Raw genomic sequence first — 19,504 nt, 5'->3', positions numbered from 1 at the left:
AAAGCATTGCAGTGTAGTATAGTGGCCCGCGCAGTATCGCGATTAGAGGGTCAGAATAAGACTGGCGAGACCCCTCTGCCGTGAGGCTCCCCGGGTGCTCTTAGGCTGGTCTTCTCTCTTTCAGCTGAACTTACTTCACAGGGTTATAGTGGAGATAAAACGGAGGAGGAGAGAATGGTGCCACTTTGATCTCCTTATAGAGAGAGGCCAGGATTTAGAAAACAGTAGCTAAAGTACCAGGCTAGTCCTCAGTCTCTCCTCACCACCACCCCGCCCGACGATTGTTTTTTAAATAATACCGTTTTAAATATTTAAAGTAATTTTTTCCTGCCTTTCTTTCTCTGAGTACTAGGGATGATCGCCCAGTGATGTTGATTAGCAGTAGATTTGAGGACCTGGAATAGAGAATGCTGCCTCACTTATTGGATATTGTGGAACTTGTTAACTAGCGAAAGTGGTGAGGTGGAACCCCCCGCCCCTGGACTCAGGCACATGCTCATCAGTGCTTATTTAGCCATGATAATTAAATACTTTCTCCAGTTTTTAGAGGCAGATTACCTCTGGTGATCAGGTTCAGAGGCCAAGCCAGAGGAAATGCCTTCCTCGCTCCTCTTGCAGTCTTCTGAGAATATTGGGCTAGAGGCATCGTTTGCTGATGCGACGTGATCAGTCGTTGTATTCCAGACTGGTCCCAAGTGGGAGCCTGCTGTCTGAAATGTCAAAAAATGGAAGGAGGGACCATCTTCTCCCCTGCGTTCCTGCCCGGGACTTAAGATCACAGTGAGAGGCCCCCCTGACCGTCCCATCAACCAAAGTAGCTTGTCTTGTGGGGACGCGAGAGAGGGCCTTTCTGGCAGTGGCCCCACAATTATGGAACAGCCTCCTCAGGGATGTGCACCTAGCCCCCTTGTTTTCCGTCTTTCGGAAGCCGTTTTATTTAGAACTTCATTTGATTTATTTGCTATTTAGTGATAGTTTCAGACTGATTTTAAATCAAGGTTTTAAAATTTATTTTTATGTCAGCTTTAACAATCTCTCGAGTAGACTTGCAGCATTGTTTGTTCCATAGTCTTGCATGGGACGTGGAATGGAAGACGGCCCTTGGGTCAATACATGGCTGCGTACAGGGAGCCAGGTGTGTCTGACACACATTTGTTTACCAGCAAGGCAAGTGTAAAGCCGTGGTCCATGCAAGAGTGGCCCTTTCTAAACCCAGCTCGTTCATCCCCCAGCACCTCCTCTTTATCTGTCCAATACAGCAGGTTTTTTTTGGCAAAAGAAATGCACACGGTTTGCCAGTTATTGCCAGGATGCTGAGTGGTCACTAATTGCTTGGATCAGTTTTTTCACCTTTTTTGTAAATGGGTGTAATCCGTGATGTTTTCCAGGTGTCTGATATAGTTCCATTCAAGTTTACCGATGTTAACTGTTATTTTTAATTCTTAAACTTTGTTAGAGTGTACAGCCTATGGGCTGTTAAGCTGAACAAACTGTTTTAAGTATTTTTATGTCTGTTATAAGCAGCCTTGAGTGCCATAAGATAGAAAAGCAGCTACTAAATGTTTAAAATAAATAAAAACGGGGCAGGAGAGGGAATTCTTTCATTTGCTGCAAACCTTGTTGTCCTGTTAACAAAGCTCACCATGAAATGTTCGTTTGCATCTGAGAGATCCTTCTAAAGAGATGCTTCAGAGTTCAGACTACTAACTCCTCTGTCTTTATCTCCTTAAGACGGCAGCAAAACGGCTTTTGCGTCCCAATGTAATCAGACCACCAGCTCACTGGCATGGCATCAACAAGTCCGGGGAAGGAGGGTCCAAAGGCGATGGAACCACGGGGCCTCACGATGGGCAGAAGATGGCCATTTCCCCACGACTACACCCTGCTCACAGAAATGGTGTGAAGGCGAGTGGCAAAAAACTGGCCAGGCTCGAGAGTGAGGAGGAGGTATTGGAGCTGCCGGAGTCCCCGGAGCCCAGCAGGCCGAGGGAAGAGGGCCAGACCATTTTGGAGCCAGGGCCCGATGTGACTCGGAGAAAAGAGGTGAACCCTGCTGGTGAAAAGGAGGTCATTAATTTGGAGGAAGTGGTCCTGGTAGCTGACCAGGAAGGACGGGCCCAGAGGGATGGGCATTCGCAGCCGAGGCTAGTTCCAGCCATTGAGAACGGTGTCCAGTTGATCCAGGAGAATGCTCAGCTGGACCACCCATACTTCCAGCCGGCAGACAAGGAGGCCCGTGCCATAGCTGACCGCCTTTCTCCTCAGCAAGCACAGTTGGAGGCCGAACTAGGGCCACTACCCAGGACATACCAGGAAGAGATCCCTGGGCCCGCCTTCCCGCGGCCCGAGCCGCAGCAGGACGGCATCCCGGGCCCTGCCTCTCCTCGTCTTGCTCACCCGCCAGAGGAGAAGGGAGGACGCCCAGTGGCAATAAATGAACAGGCAGGCCCAGCATTTCCCGCCCAAGGGTTGCTTGAGTCTGGTGGCGGTGACGTTCTCAAGCAGGCTGCTCCTTGGCTGGACAAAGACCTCACAGCTCTGCTCATCAGGGAAACGGTCAGTAGCACTGATGCACTGTTAACTGGGCAGGGATCACTGGTAAGGGATGCCGTGCCCACTGGCGCAGGTGGCAAGCCATGCGAAGGGAGTGTTTGGGATTGAAGTTTGGCTTGCCGCTTAGCCTCTCCAGAACAGTCATTGGATTCAGGTGTTTCCAAATGCGTGTGTTGGAAGGGTTCCCTGAAAGTCATTTTCTCAAGGTGGGAATATACAGGAGGACACAGCCTGAGGACGCTGCCCCATGTGGCGCAGGTGACCCTCTTCTCTCCCCCCCAGTTCTGGACCTTCCTACTCTGCAGTGACCATCTCTGTCAAGAGCTCTGCTTCATCATTACCTCCTTCTTTCTTATCCCCCCCCTTTCCTTTTGTGAGAAGGGTCTGCTTGTTTTATTCCCCCCCCCGAGTCTTTTGAATACTTGTCAAACAAAAAGCGAGGTTATACGATAGCCCCCTTAAGTGTTTGAAGGGCTCTCACATAGAGGATGGAGTGGAGTTGTTTTGTGTTGCCCCAGAGGGTTGGACTAGAACCAGTGGGTTCAAATTAAATCAAAAGAATTTTTGGCTAGGAAGAACTGACAGAATGGTTCCCCAGAGGATCAGGCTTCCTTGGGAGGTGGTGGGGTCTCCTCCTTTGATGGTTTTTAAGAAGAGGCTAGATGGCCGCCTGACAGCAATGCTGATTCTATAAGTCAGTGTGGATTTAGGCAGATTGTGATTTGGGGGGGGGGGCAGCCAGGGCGGGGCTCTCATGGCCCTTTCTTATATGCCCAAGGTAATGCTAATCGCCACTTGAAGGCCAAGAAGGAATTTCCCTCCAGGCCAGATTTTCCAGGGTTCCTGGAGCTTTTTGTTGTCCTTGGCATAGAGCAGGAGTCCCTGTGAATTTCCTGCATGATGCAGGAGTGTGGACTAAATAACCCTTGGAATCCCTTCCAGCGCTATGTTTCTCTGTTTGTGTGTGGTTCCCATCCTGTCTAGGAAGCGAGGTTTCCAGATATAACCAGAGAGTACATCGAGGAGCTAATACAGAGCAAGAACTGCTATGACTTGAACATGTAAGTTTGCAGATTTTTGTGGCACATTCTGAAGCCTGTTAATGATGCTTTGGACGGGGGGGGGGGGGGACTTGGTTGATGGAATTAACAAGCTGGCCATCCGTGTCACTTGTGTGCTTTCCAGGGATCAAGCAGGAATTCCATCTTTTTCTTACCTTTAGGACAACTGATTTAGAGCTTTGGCATGCAGTCAGCAAACTTCTTGGACTGTGGTGCCACATCACAGGAACTTGCCACCTTAGAAAACCCCAGCCTCTCCAGCTGCTGCAGGGCCCTGTGGTTTCCATGATGGCTTCCAGAGCAGCGTGATTGGCAAGCGAGGTTGTGGCAGCTGGTGCCCATCAGCCGCAAGCTTGGAGCTCCCCATTCCAGCTGGAGGCTGCTGTGTCTGATTTAACTAGCTAAAAGTGGGGATGCCGATTGATCATGGACTGGGGTGCCTTGGTGTCTCGGCTGTTAATCGAGCTCTTCGTCTAACTACCTCTTAGCTGGAGTAAACGATAAAACGGGTTTGTCACTGTGCTCTTACTTGAAGTTCATCTCTCCGCTTTGTTCCAGATGTATTTTACTTCTTGGCTACTGTATTGTAATTGCAGAAATTGCCTGAGGAATAATAGTTTATGTTGCGTTGGGGCAGGGGATCAATGATTCTGCTGGTTGTTGTGGGTTTTCCGGGCTGTATTGCCGTGGTCTTGGCATTGTAGTTCCTGACGTTTTGCCAGCAGCTGTGGCTGGCATCTTCAGAGGTGTAGCGCCAAAAGACAGAGATCTCTCAGTGTCACTGTAGCACCAAAAGACAGAGATCATTCAGTGTCACTGTGACACTGAGAGATCTCTGTCTTTTGGTGCTACACCTCTGAAGATGCCAGCCACAGCTGCTGGCGAAACGTCAGGAACTACAATGCCAAGACCACGGCAATACAGCCCAGAAAACCCACAACAACCATTGTTCTCCGGCCGTGAAAGCCTTCGACAATACAATGATTCTGCTATCGATATCATTTTTTTTAAAAAAAAGACAGAACAAGTTGATGCTGCAGCATCTGTATTGATTTGGTCAAATTTACTTTTTTGGCACCTACCCCCTTAATTTACTGGGTCTTACTGCCACCTGGCCATGCATTCCCCATGTGAGCATGAAGAGGTCTCTCACACCTGGGTGCAGCAGTACCAAAGTAGCCCTGGTATCAAAGGAATACAGGGAGACATTTCCAGCTCCCACCTAAAATATCCATTGAAGAGAGCAGCAAAGCTCTCTTCTGTCCTGACCAGGTTGAATGAAGGGCATCCGCTTGTCATCTGGGGATCCTTGTTCTTCCTGTCCTCCCCAGTCATGTCAGGATAGGAAACCGACCTTGACAAATGATGCTCTTAACACTGGCTACTGCTGTGACTCTGTGGCCCCTTTCAAGCCCTTCCCTTCTCCTGAGCATGGGCCTGTTAATTGTTTTGGGAGGAAGGTTCTCTGAAGGACATGGTCTCTTCCACGTAACCTGCATTTTGCCTCTCCTACCTCTGCAGACTTTGTAATTTTCTTCTGGAAAATCCAGATTATCCAAAGAAGGAAGGCAGAGTGGTTTTAAATCCCAATAGTAGCCTGCTCTCCAGCCAAGAAGAGACAAAGGTGAGTGAGGAACTCTCATGCACAATGTGGTTTCTCTCTCCCTCTCCGCTTCTGCCTCTGAAGGGGGGGGGGGCGGTGCTGAAGTGTGCACAGCTCTGAGCTTCTTCAGCTTCTGCACGTTCGCAATCCACTTCCAAGAGCTGTTGAGTCAGCACCGGCTCCCACTGTCCTTTTCTTCCTTCCTTTAGGTGCCTAAAGTTGACTACTTTGACTTCTCCAAGCTCACCCCGCTTGACCAGCGTTGCTTCATCCAAGCCGCCGATCTCCTCATGGCTGACTTCAAAATGCTGAGCAGCCAAGACATCAAGTGGGCACTGCACGAGCTCAAGGGACACTATGCAATCACGCGCAAGGTCCCCATTCCTTTCTGGTTTCTGTTCTTTCTTTTCACCCCTCCCCCTTTTCCAGGGGCCTTTCTTGGAGTTAGAAAGTAATAAGTGTAGCCTGTGTGTGTTGACTTAGAAGTCAGTACAGCTGGGGGGGAGCGACCCTAAGTGTGGTCGCTATCTGGAGTGGGGGAGCCACCCCAGAAGCAAGTGGGACTGCCTGCCCATGTCCCTCTTACCTCCTTGACAATTTTAACAATTCCAGTTGGAGTTCTCCCAGAATACATGTTTTATAAATAGCTTATTAGTACTCTGTGCACAGAAGGAAACACAACGAAGGTATTCCAATTTGTGTTTCCAGGTGTTGAAATGTCAGACAACCTTGCAGGGATGGTTTGTTGCCTGTTCTCTCCCCGCCGCCCCCAGCTGTGGCTTTTGGTCTCTGAAGGCCCAGTGAAATTTTGATCAAACTAGGGTGTAAAAGCATGATTTTACTTACAAGCGAAATAAAATAGTTTCAGGTTGTATGGAGCATTGTTTCAAGTTTTCAGCTTGCATAGGAAGGGGGCCACCGGTACGTGCGAAGTGTCCCAGTGAGATATCCCACTTTAGAGTCTAGCATGTCACGCATATGACATCCCAAAGGGACTTCCTGATTGCGTAATGATTGGGAGGGGCCGGGGAGGCTGGTGACAGAGAAGTTCAGCTTGTGTGGCAAAGCCCTCTTCTGGCCCCAGACCACAGTCTGGAGTATAGGATGGTCCTGAGAATTGCCAACTTTGAGCCTGTTGTGAGTTCAAGTTGGACTTGAAGGCAGAAAGTTGAGGCAATGGTGAAAGAGCGGGGGCGTGAACAGTCAAGAGGCAGGAGGCAAGACTAGGGTGTTCTTACAGCCTGTCTTCTTCCAAGGATCCATGAGAGAAACAGAACTACAGAGACTCTGAAATGATGTCCCTGTAAGGGAGCGCTACCTCCATCTACCCCCCCCCCAAGTAATGTCCTTGAGTTTCCTAAACTATTTTGAAGGCCGATAGTCAACGTGTTAGCTATTCCATAGAGCCACCACCACCCCGTCCATTTCCCTCTCCTTTGTTACGCTGTCTTCCATTACTTCTTATTCTCACCCAACTTCATAATCACTTAAAAAAAATAGATGGAGCCTTCTTTGAGAATAGCCTTGTTGCTCCTTTGCCAGGCAGTTCCAGTTGGGGATGACTGCGCCATCTCAAGCACGGTCCTATAAGAAAGCCATCTGCCCCTTTGATCAAAAGTCATGCAGAGGAAGTCTCACGCCCCTCTCTTAGCTCTTGCATGATCTGGAAGCTTGTCAGGGAAGGCAGTAACCTGCAGGTGTACCAAGGTTTCCATAAGGGCTAACAACACCGCCTTTGCTATTGCAAATGATTGTAGAGACGTATGTTTGTGTCCTTGTGCCCATTTGCTGTTTGCTCTTTTCAGGCCTTTTCTGATGCCATCAAAAAATGGCAGGAGCTATCTCCTGAAACCAGTGGGAAGCGGAAGAGGAGGAAAGAAATGAACCAGTATTCCTACATAGATTTTAAATTTGAGCAAGGTGAGTTGGCTTGGGCAAAACTCCTGAGCAGAGCAGAGCTATGGGAGAGCAGCTCTTTTATCACCTCCCTCCTCCCCCCCCCCCCAAATAAGCTGATGTGCCAAAAATAAAGCAATATGGGATGAATAGGAGCCCCGTGGCACAGAGTGGTAAGCTGCAGTACTGCAGCCCAAGCACTTCTCACGACCTGAGTTCAATCCCGGCAGAAGCTGGGTTCAGGTAGCCGGCTCAAGGTTGACTCAGCCTTCCATCCTTCCGAGGTCGGTAAAATGAGTACCCAGATTCCTGGGGGTAAACTGTAGATGACTGGGGAAGGCAATGGCAAACCACCCCGTAAAAAGTCTGCCAAGAAAACATCGTGGTGCGACGTCCCCCCATGAGTCAGTAATGAGTCGGTGCTTGCCCAGGGGACTACCTTTACCTTTTTTTAGGTAGAGCCATGGAGGTGGTAGGGAGTGTAGTTCGGTTTCAGGCTTAGTGAATATAATGCCTCAGAAGGAGGGGGCTGAATCAACTCAGGTTGATTCAAACTGTGGCTCAGCAGTAGAACACAGCCGTATGTGGAGGAGGTGCAAGGCAGTGCTATCAATCCCCTGCATCTCTAGCACATACAACTGTAGCATCTGAAAGGGGCTTTCATGTGCAACATGTTTGAGTGAGCGTTCTACACTTCTCTTGGAATAGGGAACACTTTGTGTGTGTGTGTGTGTGTGTGTGTGTGTGTGTGTGTGTGTGTGTGCGTGCATGTGTCGCACTCTCCTCTCATTCCCCACGTTGCTCTTGTGTGTCTGTTTGCCTTTTTGGGTCACCACTTTTGTGCCCTCACTGCAGGAGAAATGAAAATCGAGAAGCGCATGTTCTTCTTGGAGAACAAGAGGCGGCACTGGCGGAGCTATGAACAGGTCGCCCTCCTCCCAGCAGTGCAGCTGGAACGGGAATTTTACGAGCAGAAGGTGAAAGAAATGGCCGAGGTGAGTGGCATGGGGCCATGCGCAGGGCCTGGTTGGTAGCCTCTATGCTTCAGTGGCACTCTGTATCCCCCTTGGGTTGCTGATTAGGCAGTTCTGTGTCTTGCCCAGTGGACTTGGCTGCTGCCTGCACACCCGTGTTGCATACATAATATATCTCAGTATAATTGTGCAGAGTGCACGTGAAACAGATGTGCATCTTTCACGAGCCATGTGGATGCATTTGGGTTTGCACACAGTAGCTGTGATTTAACGTAAGAAAAGCCCTGCTGGATCAGACCAGGGGCCCATCTAGTCCAGGATCCTGTTTCCCACAGTGGCCCATCAACTGCCCTGAAGGGCTGGCAAGTAGGGCACAGAGGCCAAGGCCTTCCCCGAAGGTTTACCGTTTCTGGACGTGGAGATTTCCTTTAGTCACTGTGGCTAGTAGCCATTGATGGAACCTCTCTTCCATAATAGTAAAGAGTCCAGTAGTACCTTTATGACTAACCAACTTTATTGTAACTTAAGCTTTCAAGAACCACAGCTCTCTGAGTCAGATGGATTTGATGAAGAGAGCTGTGGTTCTCGAAAGCTTATGCGACAATAAAGTTGGTTAGTTTTAAAGGTGCCACTAGACTCTTTTTTGCAACTACGGACTAACCCGGCTAACTCCTCTGGATCCTCTGTCTGTGTAAACCCCTTTTCAAAGCTGTCCATCCTTGTGGCCACTACTATGTCTTTTGGCATTCTTGAAGTGAAGAAGAGCTTGCTTTTGTACCTCCTGAATCTGTCACCCATCAGAAATGAGCTGAGCTCCTCGCTTGTGTTAACCTGAACAGTCCAGTGTAACAGAAATCCAGAGGGGGTGAGCCCAAGTGTGTGTTTGTCTCCTTTCAGCATGCAGATTTCCTCCTTGCCCTGCAGATGAATGAGGAGCAGTATCAAAAAGTAAGTAACTCGTCTGCCTGGAGAGAAGTCACCCCCATGGAACAGTCACACCACACTTGGTAGGAAGGGATACTTTGACCTGGCATAAGCTGGCCTGAGTTTCGGCCCTCTGCAGCCTGCGGAGACTTCGCCTGCCCCTTCTGTTGCAAATCCTGCCCATGCACAACATGAGCTGTGCTGTATTTCCTTTAGGCTGCCCTGGTTTGATTTGGCTGCAAGAAACTGCTCTTATTTATTTACAAGATGCCCTGGATGCTGGTGAAATCTGACGTCATTCACAATAGGTAGAGCATGGAAGCTGTCAAGTGCCGCTGGCCTGAATTGGTGGCTGGTTTGGTCCATCCTAAAGAGTCGAGTGGCCCAAGCCCTCCCTCCCTGGTACCCCTAGGGCCCTGATTGATGTTGACATCGGCAACACTTCTTTTTTAAAAAAATGTATACTTCTCACTTCTTTATCAGACTCAAAGTGGGCCAACACAGCGTGTAAAGCATCCAGTCACAGCAAATGAGCCTCAGAGAATAATGGCAGCAAGTGCGCTCTGAGGTGCCATTTATACAGTGTGTTTTCATTATACAAGAGCTGTCGCAGATGAGAAAATCATAGATAGAAGTTTCTTACCTCCCCAAATGCACTATATCTCTCGGTGAAGGAAGTTAATACAGTCAGCTGTGACTCTTAGTATATAGAAGGCAACAGCTCCCCTCAGAGACTTGCATATTGAGGCAGCATATATATGTCTGAAATAAAAACGAAGGCTGACACTTCCTGATGAGGTCTGTGCAGCAGTGCTGCTAAACATGGCTGCGTGGCTGTCTTCAGCCGAGGGTTTAATGATGTGCTGCTTGTATCTTTCCAAAAGCTGGGCTTCCTCTCCATTAGGAAGTGTTTGTTCTGCACAACCAAGTGAGCAGCCTTCAGGGCCCATCAGAGCAAAGGATTCAGCTGAGTGGGTGGGGCTGAGAGTATGTGACTCTCTCCTGTTCTTCCGACCCCACGTGCCCCGCCTTGCCAGTATGGCATCCTTGACGCAGCCTCCCTCCATGTGGGATTCTGTGGCGGAAAAGAGGCGGTGAGCAGGCGTGACAAAGGGTGCTGTTGTCGCTCACTTTTAGAGCAGGAATTAATCTCTGGGGAAATTTGGTTTGGCAGGATGGCCAGATGATCGAGTGCCGGTGTTGCTATGGGGAGTTTGCGTTTGAGGAGCTGACTCAGTGTGTGGACGGCCACTTATTCTGCAAGGAGTGCCTGATCAAATATGCTCAGGAGGCAGTCTTTGGCTCTGGCAAGGTGAGGAGGCCCCTGGGGGTTGCGGGGAAGAAAGGGAAGTTAGAGGTGCTGTTTAATCCTGGGAAGAATTTGTCAAAGCTTTTCTAGTCTGCCAGATTTGCTCCTTTCCCCAGAACTCTGCTGCTAGTTTCTTCTTTGAGTCCTTCATTCCTATTCCTTGACTTGTGCCATGCCATGCAATCCAGCAGCATTGAAGTGTTCCGCTGAAAATGAGCTCCTCTCTTTTCACAGTTGTCATGACTTCACGCTTCTTTCCCTGGTTGCACGCTGGATTCTTGTTGCATTCTCCAACTTTCATGGTTGCACAATATGTGCCAGTCAGTCCCAGCCAGCTCCAGCCAATGGTGCTTGGGAACACTTGGGAGAGAGTAAGAGGGTGCCTGTACTGGGAGTTCACAACCATCTAATTGGGTGCCTTTTGGGGAAAGCACTGCCTCAGTTCTCCCACCTCTGAAAGAATAAAAAACATTCCATTGTAACCTCACCCTTAAAGAGTGGTTGGAGAGAGCGACCGAATTGCAAAGTGCAAATTAGAATGCCCTCTACAAAACTGGCATGGTTTTACGAGACCCTGGGATGCCCAGGTTCAGATTCCTGCCCTGCCATGGATATTTGTTGGCTGGCCTCAGGCTGAGAGAGAGTGATTTGCCCAACCTTTTTTTCAGGGTGGTTGTTAAGTGGCTTTGGGTCCCCATTGGGGAGAAAAGCAAGGAACAGATATCTACACCAGGGCTTTTTTTCAGGGGGAACACGGGGGAACAGAGTTCCGGAACCTCTTGGAAATGGTCACGTGGCTGGTGGCCCCGCCCCCAGATCTCCAGACAGAGGGGAGTTGAGATTGCCCTCCTCGCCGCTGAGTGGCGCGGAGGGCAATCTCAACTCCCCTCTGTCTGGAATCAGGGGTCGGGGCCACCAGCCATGTGACCATTTTCTCTGAGGGCAACCCACGGAGTTCCACCACCTCTTTCCCCAGAAAAAAAGCCCTGATCTAGATACTACACAAATGGGTGTGACTCAAGTGATGCTTGACTTCCTGTGATCTCTTCCCCTCTCCCATCCCTCTGTATGCAGTCAGAGCTCAGCTGCATGGAAGGGAGTTGCACATGCTCATTTCCAACCAGCGAGTTAGAGAAGGTACTTCCTGAGAACATCCTCCGCAAATACTACGAGCGGAAAGCGGAGGAAGAAGTGGCAGCCGCCTGTGCGGACGAGCTAGTCAGGTAAGGGGCAGCGGCTTGGCTTGGACTGTGTAACTCAGAGGTTCCCTACAACCTAGGGTTGCCACACACATGACCTGTATCTAGCTGCATCCATGTGTGGCATGAGGTTGTAGCCTATCCTGGCTTCCTGGTTGTGTATATCGACCTGACACGTGTTGGAAGACCAAATTGATCGTGTACTTAAGTAATAAAATGGTTTGTGCCTGTGTCTGTGTGCATGTGTGTGTGTGTTTAATGCATATTGTAATTCTGGAACAGATCCATAGTTTCCCTACAGTTTCTGTGCTATCCTGGGGCCCCTTTCAGTTCTCCCTTCTGATTTCCCATCCATGGTGTTTTCTTAGAAGGGATGACAATTTCCACCAGTTCCCCCACCCATTGAGCCCATTGAAAGGGGGGGGGGAGGGCTTAGCAACAGTATAGTGGGGGTCAGCCATGGGAGGGGGAATCAGTAGAAAGTACCACATCTCTGAAGAAAATGTAATTGCCTTTAAGTTGCTTTAATGTAGCTTGATACAGGTCAGAGAGTTTAAGTTTGTAAGCAGCAGAATCTGGATTCCTGAGCAAGAATTAGTTTAGGTGAGTAACCGTGTTGAACTGCAGGATCTGAGTCCAGTAGCACCTCAGAGACCAACAAGATTTGACACACACAATGCAAAACTGGCTAAGACTTCTGTTAGGCAACCAGAAGGAAAAGAATGTGTGTTGGAACAATGAATAAGTTAGCATTCTTTAACTCTCTTGTTGTGATGTCCTGTTCATTCACTTTTCTTGTGGGCTTGAAGTTGCCTTGATTTTGGAATCTGGGGACTGGAAACAGAAGATTGGGAGCGCGAGGGGATCTGCCGACTCACCTGTGAGGTGGTTTGAGCCAGTGGTTGCTACACAGTGATGATCTCTGCCCTTCCTTGCTCTGCAGGTGCCCTTACTGCAACTTCCCGGCTCTGCTGGACAAGGACGTGAAACGGTTCAGCTGCCCCAACCCTCGCTGCAGAAAGGTAAAAGGGTGGGATGTTTGAGCCAGGGGTATGCTGGGAGGCCCAAGGTGGTGCAGCAGTGGCATGGAACAAGCAGGCCAGTCACCCTTGCCAATAGGGGGTGTTCCAGGGCAGTCTCTGCTTCATCCATCCAGTGATTCTGTGCGTCATAGTATTTTTCTGGGGTATTTTTCTGTGTGGAAATTTGGGGGCGTATGCCTGTAAGGTTTTTGAGCTGAAGAGCCACTAGGTGGCACCATCAGCATGTCTACAGTCAAAACTGATTCTCTTTTTCAAGCGAACTGCATTTGCTTTGAAGAAACCAGCAGAGTTTGTATGAATGTAGTGGGCTCAGACGTATCTGAAGATAATTCCGTAATGCCCAGACCCCAGATATGCATTCAGTGGTGGAACGTAGGGACATATTAACCTTAATATATCAGCTGCAAACAATTGTATATGCTAAAAAGATGGATATAATAGGATGCTCAATGTAACTTCCAGGTTAGACTACTGTAACATGCTTTGGGTAGGGCCACCCTTGAGGGTGACTCGGAAACTTGTAGTAGGTCCAGAATTCAGCAGCATGTCTCTCGAGTGGGAGCAAGCAGAGTTGCAGCATTTGTCCTCTTAGTTTGTCTGGGCGCACAGTTCAGTTTTAGCATTTCAAATCCTTTCACAACCTGGGTCCCACAACTTGAAGGACAGCGTCTCCTAATAAACATCTCCACCCCAGTGGAGGCCAGCACAGGGTCATCAGTGTTCCTGGTGGCTGTCCACACTATCAGCTGGACAAGGCATACAGATCGCCTCCTCTGGCAAAATGTGGAAGCTATTCAAGAAGGATTTATTCTTGTGTGTCTTTGGCAAACTGAAAGTGGAGGGTGTTATTGGACCAGGTTCATTTGGAGGGTGTGCCGATCGTCTTTTGTTGTGGAGTTGGAAGACCCCTGTGTTCTTGTGTTGTGAAATGACGGTACAGATTTCAGTGGTCAGGTATTGGATTCTGTTTGAAGCGTTATTCATGACTGTCTTGTTTTTATGAGGATGATGGTTTCAGTATTGTTTGGCTTGTTTGTTTTTTGCTTTTGTGAGCAAAGAAATCAGTCTAAACTATAAATAAATGAAAGGGCAAAATTGTGCATGCATCTCTGTCTATGAATTGAATGCATCTGTGTGGGCTGGCAGGTTGTGTCTTTAAACACATTTACTGTGTTAATAATGAATCCAATGGTTGACCATCTTGCTGGAAAAGGTTGAAATGGGAGAGTCCTCTAGTTATCAGCCTGTGATAGGCAGAATGTGCTCTTGTGTTGGCTGTCACAGACACAGAGGGACTGGATCTAGCCCGCACCAGTGGCTTAGATTGCTTGGCCATGTGGTGTGTTTAAGTGGCACTTTTCAGTGGCTCTATCCTTCCTACAGCTCTTAAGACAAAGTCATGGAAGATAGAATGGAACCTCCATGTTCTGGGGCAGTATATCTCCAACTGCCCGCAGATGGGATCATATAGGTGAGAGCTGCAGGCTTTAGTGCCTGGCTTGTAAATTTGTCAGCGGATATATGGCTGGACACTCTGAAATGGGGCACTGGAGTAAACCGACCTTGCTTTTAAGGAAATTCTTACATGTCTCCCCCCCCCTTGAAATCTACACCTCTTCTTCAGCTGCTGATGTGATTGCAGGCACATTTTTTTCCTCTTGGTTTGTCAGCCTTCATGGATGCTGGCAGGGGCTCAGCTCCCCCCCCCCCGCCCCCATATGCCAGATGATTGGTATGCACAGGTCCTGTGTGCACGAAGGAAAACTCGACTTGCTGATGGTTGCAGTTTCTTGGGCAGCATCATCTCAAGCTTGTATATTGCAGGGGAAGGCAGTCCCGGCCTCTTTGCAGTCTCAGCACAGAGCACTGCAGCATTTCCCAGCAAAGCTGGGAGATAGTGGAACGTGCTGGGATACCGTTGTCATGGCAACAACCCATCTTCACCATTTGGGTCACCAGGGAGGGAGGCTAAGGCAGAAGCGTGACAGCATAGATCACCAGAGGCTTGTGCTTCTACTTTTTGGCAGCTCCTGTGCAGATGTAAAGCATCCAGGAATGATTTTTTAAAAATTTATCCTGCTTTCCCAGGAAATGGTTTGGTCTCTTAAGAGGCGGAGCAGAGTCTTAATCTCTCCCCTGCCTTGTGTGTTGTGTTATATATTCCCAAGTCCCCCGTGACTGGCGCAGGGGCTCTCTCGAGTCTCAGGCGAGAAAAGGTGCTGCTTGTCTGCAGGAGAGGAGCCTTTAAACCAGGGATGGGCCCCCGGGACCTCTCGAGCCTCAAGTGTGAGCTCTGCCACTAAGTCAACGCAGTCCCTGCGTCACCATGGTTGACTCGTGCGGGTGGCAGCTCCCCAACATTGTACATTGATTTTGAATATTTTGTATTCTTACAGCCATCTTTCCACTTATTCTAACACTCAAGATACACAGTGCAGCAGCATTCAAGAGAAGTTCCTAAATGAGCACTGAAACATTAACGCGGTTAAATGCTGGGAGCCGCTAAAAGCAGGCCACTCGCTCACAGAGGGAATGCATAAATTCACAGCTCCTGACAGAATAAGTCCAGAGGAGCAAGCTGTAGTCGCGAAATAGTAGAGAGTCCAGTAGCACCTTTAAGACTAACCAACTTTATTGTAGCGTAAGCTTTTCAGAACCACAGCTCTCTTCATCAGATGCAACTTTATTGTAGCATAAGCTTTCGAGAACCACAGCTCTCTTTGTCAGATGCATCTGATGAAGCATCTAATGAAGTGAGCTGTGGTTCTTGAAAGCTTATGCTACAGTAAAGTTGGTTAAAGGTGCTACTGGACTCTTTACTATTTGTTGACTGAAGAAGTGTGCTTTTAACTTGCTGCCTCGCAGAATAAATGTGCGAAGAAACTCATTGGGGGTCCAGCCAGTGGTTCAGCTAGCCCCCTGTTGCCTGCTCCCAGCTTGCAACACAGGAACTCATTAGACTGCCTTATACTGGATCAGATCACTGGTCCGTCAAGGTCAGTATTGTCCGCTCTGACTGGCAGCTCTCCAGAGTCTCAGGTGGAGGCCTTTCCCATCCACACATAAACACACATGAAGCTGCCTCGTGGTGTGTTAGGGGCAGTACTGTCTACTGTCGAGGTGAGGTCTTGTGCATCACCTACCACCTGATTCTTACAACTGGGAAAGCTGGGGATTGAACCAGAGACCTTCTGCATACAAAACAGATGCTCTACCAATAAACCACAATCCCTCCCCCAAAAGCACCCAGTTTAAGGCACCGCTAGTACATAAACCCATGATACTCTGTTTACGGGACAAGAACTCACACATGAAGCTGCTTGTATTGAATCAGGCCCTTTGTCCACCGACTTCCGTATTGTCTACTCAGACTGGAAGCAGCTCTCCAGGTCCTCAGGTGGAGGTCTTTCACATCACCTCCTGCCAGATCCTTTTACCTGGGGATTGAACGTGGCGCCTTCTGCAGTGCCAAGCAGAGGCTCTGCCACTGAGACGTGGTCCCTCCATCAGCTCTCCCATAGTCTGATTCCTGGGTCTGTTGCTCAGCTGTCCAGCTGGGGCTTCCAGCAGGGCAAAGCACGGGCTCTTTCCCTTCCTTGTGACCATCCCAGACTCACTATACATTGCAAAACAAAACAAAAAAAATGCCCCTGACTTGAAGCTGGCAATAGAGATCTGAATGCATCTTCCACTCGTTTTCCTCAATCAGCAGGAAAAAAATCTGCTTGGGCCACGAGATGCTGGGGAGATACGTGGCTAGCCAACACAAGGTGGGGTGGATCCGAACAAGGGAGTTCAGATGGGAGCAGGGAAAGAGACCTTTGGGAGTCTCTCCCCTCCTTCCCCAGCCCCAAGCAGGCAGAGCATGTGACCTGTTGCTCAATTTTGGTTTTGCAATTTTCTCTCCCCTCCATCTGTCAGAGGAGCCTTCCTGTTCCTCACTCGCCATCTGGCACTGCCAGCGTTTTCTGAATTCCTCTTACTGTGCTTGCCCTCTCCGTTTTCTGATTGGCCCTTGCCCGTGTCGCAGTTAGATCTGTGGTTGGTTGTGCCCCCCCAGCAGCTATTTTGTGCTGACGCCTGCTGCCTATTCCCAAAACTCCAGTAGTACCCACAAGCTAGCAAGATTGGGGATAGACTTGAATAGTGTCTGCAGCCAACTGCTGTATAGGTGCAGGTCAGAGTTTGGTAACGGTGGGGGCTCTGGCCATTCCCCAGCAATGCTGACCCCCTCATGTTTGTCCTGGTCCCCTGAAGTGTGACAGCACCTTGGGATCTGGCCGGCAATTCATTCCAATAGCACAGGAAGTCGAAATGTGCTGGTGTCCTGTCCCTGATGCATGAGGGGTTTTTTTCTCTGACCAAGAAACCATTTAAGAATCTGCTTACCTAGCCAGTTGGCTGGGAGGTTTTCTATGGCAGCAGTCCATAGAGTTCAGCGTGTGAAGCTTTGAACTTCCAGACTTTCTCCCCCTCCATTTCTGATTAATGCCCATGTAGCCTTCACTCCCCTGAATGGTGTAATTGGCAGTGTGCTCCATTGATTCCTGCCAGAACCACAACAAATGGCATGTTTCCCCTCCACATTCTCTCTCTCTCTCTCTCTCTCTTGCTGCTGCTGCTAGTCAGGCATTTTTTCATTTTTCTTCCATAAAAGGGCAGGGGAAACGGGTGGCTGTAGCCTCGATGCTCCCAGTACTAGGGGTGAAGGAGCAAAAGCAGGAGGAGATGGGGCCAACGCAGCAGCCCTGTTGTTGTGGGGCCTGAAAAAGAGATGAACCAGGGTCAACCTTCTTGCAATGAGATTGCTCTGAAGCTGGTCACATTAAGCTGTGTGCGTGCTCTGAGCCAGATCACTGGCGAGAGCGATTTGGCTCAGAGCTTTGTTAATTCCAAAACTAACAAAGCTTTTACAGCCAGAATCATCTCAATGTGCAGAGTTTCCTAAGAGGTGGTCCAGGTGTGTAGTGGCTAGAGTAATGGGCTAGGGTCTCCCTGCTTGACCATGTAAGCTGGGTAGGCAACCTTGGGCCAGTCATGCGCTCTCCACCTAACCTACCTCACAGGGCTATTTTGAGGATACTGTGGAGAAGAGGAGAGTCATGCAAGCCACTTTGGGTCTCCACTGATGAAGAAAGGCAGGGTATACATGAATTAAAATAAAGTTAAAAGAATGCAGAATGTTTGGAGTACAGCATGCGTCCCAATGGGCTGCAGGGATCTGGGGATGAAATGGCCATCGTCAAGGGGTGAGGGGCTCCTTGGGGCACTAAGACGGCTCCAGTGGACCGCCCAGAGTTCTGCTGGGTCCCTTCCCCTGGCTTCTGCAGGCCACCTCCTCCAAAGGTCCTCTTCTCTCACCCTCCTCCCAGTGATTTGTGGTTCAGTGTACTACTCAAAGTCTCCAAAAACAGGAATTCTCAAACCACTGGGTATAAAAATAGGCCCTGCAAGTTTGGGAAGTGAAGCTCTTTCACACACACCCCACGGCTCCAGGCTCCTGCCATATATAGCCATACCATTCAAAGAGAAGATGAGTCTGCATTCTGCCTTTGGGAATATACTACCATAAGAGGCCATGGTGGTTTCTTTTAGTCTTTGGGGCCCGTTCAGAGAAGGAAGCAGAAGCTGACCTCCTGTGGGGTGGAGAACTTAGATTTTTTTTAACTGCTTAAGTTCAGCTTGCTTGTATACGTCAGTCTGACGATACCTGCTTAGCCCAAACCAGATTCCCAGGGGTGTGAGAAGAGCCAGCTTCCTACCGAGCACAGCTCCTTCCCTGGGGCGTGGGTGATTGATGGCTAAAGCAGGATGGACGGAAGGTGGGCCTCCTGGAGACACTCACGCGAGGCCAGGATCGCAGGAATCCAGGCGCCTCGCCCTCAGTTTTCATTTCACTTCACATGGATTGTTGGAAAGTGGGAGATGAGGAGGCCATTCTTTAGGGTCTGTGGCAGTTTCTGCACAGTCAGATCACTTTGTAAACCGCTCTGAGTGGGCGTTGACTTGTCTTGAAGGGTGGTATATAAATTGAATGTTGTTTGTTGTTGTTGTTGTTGTTGTTGTTGTTAGAGGGAGACATAGTGAGCCAGCTGCAGTTTTAGACCCAGTTTCCTTTTGCAGGAAAGAAAGGGGCTCTGCAAACAAAACAAAAAGAAACGTGTCCTTCTTCCAAGGAGCTCAGGGTAGCATCCATAGGATTCCATATCCTCACACCAAGCCTTATAGTTAGGGTAAGAAGCAGCTTTAAGGGCTGAGCAGGGGACAAGACTCCCTGATTGACTGGTAGCCTTGCATGTCTCTTATTGACATTAACCCTAAAGGTGCTTTCGTTCTACCTCAAATAAGTGCTGTGTGAAGGTGGCCTCTTAGAGCAGAGCGCTAGTGTGTTTGTCTGGCTCGTATCCGCAGCAGTTCCTTCCCATACTGAGCGCACCGCCAAGTTCCAGCAATGGAGAACTGGTCAAGAGAAGCCAATGGCTGGTCACGGCATCAGATGCCCATTGAGGAGGGTTTTCTCCCCCCTAATTTGGTCACATGTAGGAGCCAGGCTGTCTTGTTTAATGGCTTTTTCCCCCTAAAGGGGAACAGGGTGGGCGAGTCTTCCTTTGTGATACTGTAGAAGACTTGCAGGAAACATCACATATAGGAGGGCCCAAACCTTCCTCTGCTGGAGGAAATGGATTCTTGAGCGAGATCTTCTGCAACTTAAAAGGGGTCAGTGTGAAGTGAGGAGGGGGCAGTCCACAGCCATCAGGTGGAACTCAGTGGGTTGCCCTCATAGAAAATGGTCACATGGCTGGTGGCCCCGCCCCCTGCTCTCCAGACAGAGGGGAGTTTAGATTGCCCTCCGCGCTGCCAAGCTGCGCGGAGGGCAATCTCAACTCCCCTCTGTCTGGAGAGCAGGGGGCAGGGCCACCAGCCATGTGACCATTTTCAAGA

General features: G+C 49.3%; 1 protein-coding gene across 1 annotated transcript in view; it reads left to right on the top strand.

Moving 5' to 3' along the window:
• RNF216 (ring finger protein 216) overlaps positions 1–19,504 on the top strand; it is a 67,576-nt gene that overhangs the window by 7,852 nt on the left and 40,220 nt on the right. The window contains exons 4-13 of the mRNA XM_054992983.1: positions 1,732–2,556; positions 3,538–3,614; positions 5,136–5,238; positions 5,427–5,591; positions 7,023–7,137; positions 7,969–8,108; positions 8,985–9,035; positions 10,186–10,323; positions 11,395–11,543; positions 12,463–12,541. Coding sequence (XP_054848958.1) covers positions 1,732–2,556; positions 3,538–3,614; positions 5,136–5,238; positions 5,427–5,591; positions 7,023–7,137; positions 7,969–8,108; positions 8,985–9,035; positions 10,186–10,323; positions 11,395–11,543; positions 12,463–12,541 — 1,842 coding nt within the window. The remainder of the gene's footprint in view (positions 1–1,731; positions 2,557–3,537; positions 3,615–5,135; positions 5,239–5,426; positions 5,592–7,022; positions 7,138–7,968; positions 8,109–8,984; positions 9,036–10,185; positions 10,324–11,394; positions 11,544–12,462; positions 12,542–19,504) is intronic.

Source organism: Eublepharis macularius, chromosome 12 (genome assembly GCF_028583425.1).
Source record: "Eublepharis macularius isolate TG4126 chromosome 12, MPM_Emac_v1.0, whole genome shotgun sequence".
NCBI lineage: Eukaryota > Metazoa > Chordata > Lepidosauria > Squamata > Eublepharidae > Eublepharis > Eublepharis macularius.
This window is presented reverse-complemented; position numbering and strand designations above follow the sequence as displayed.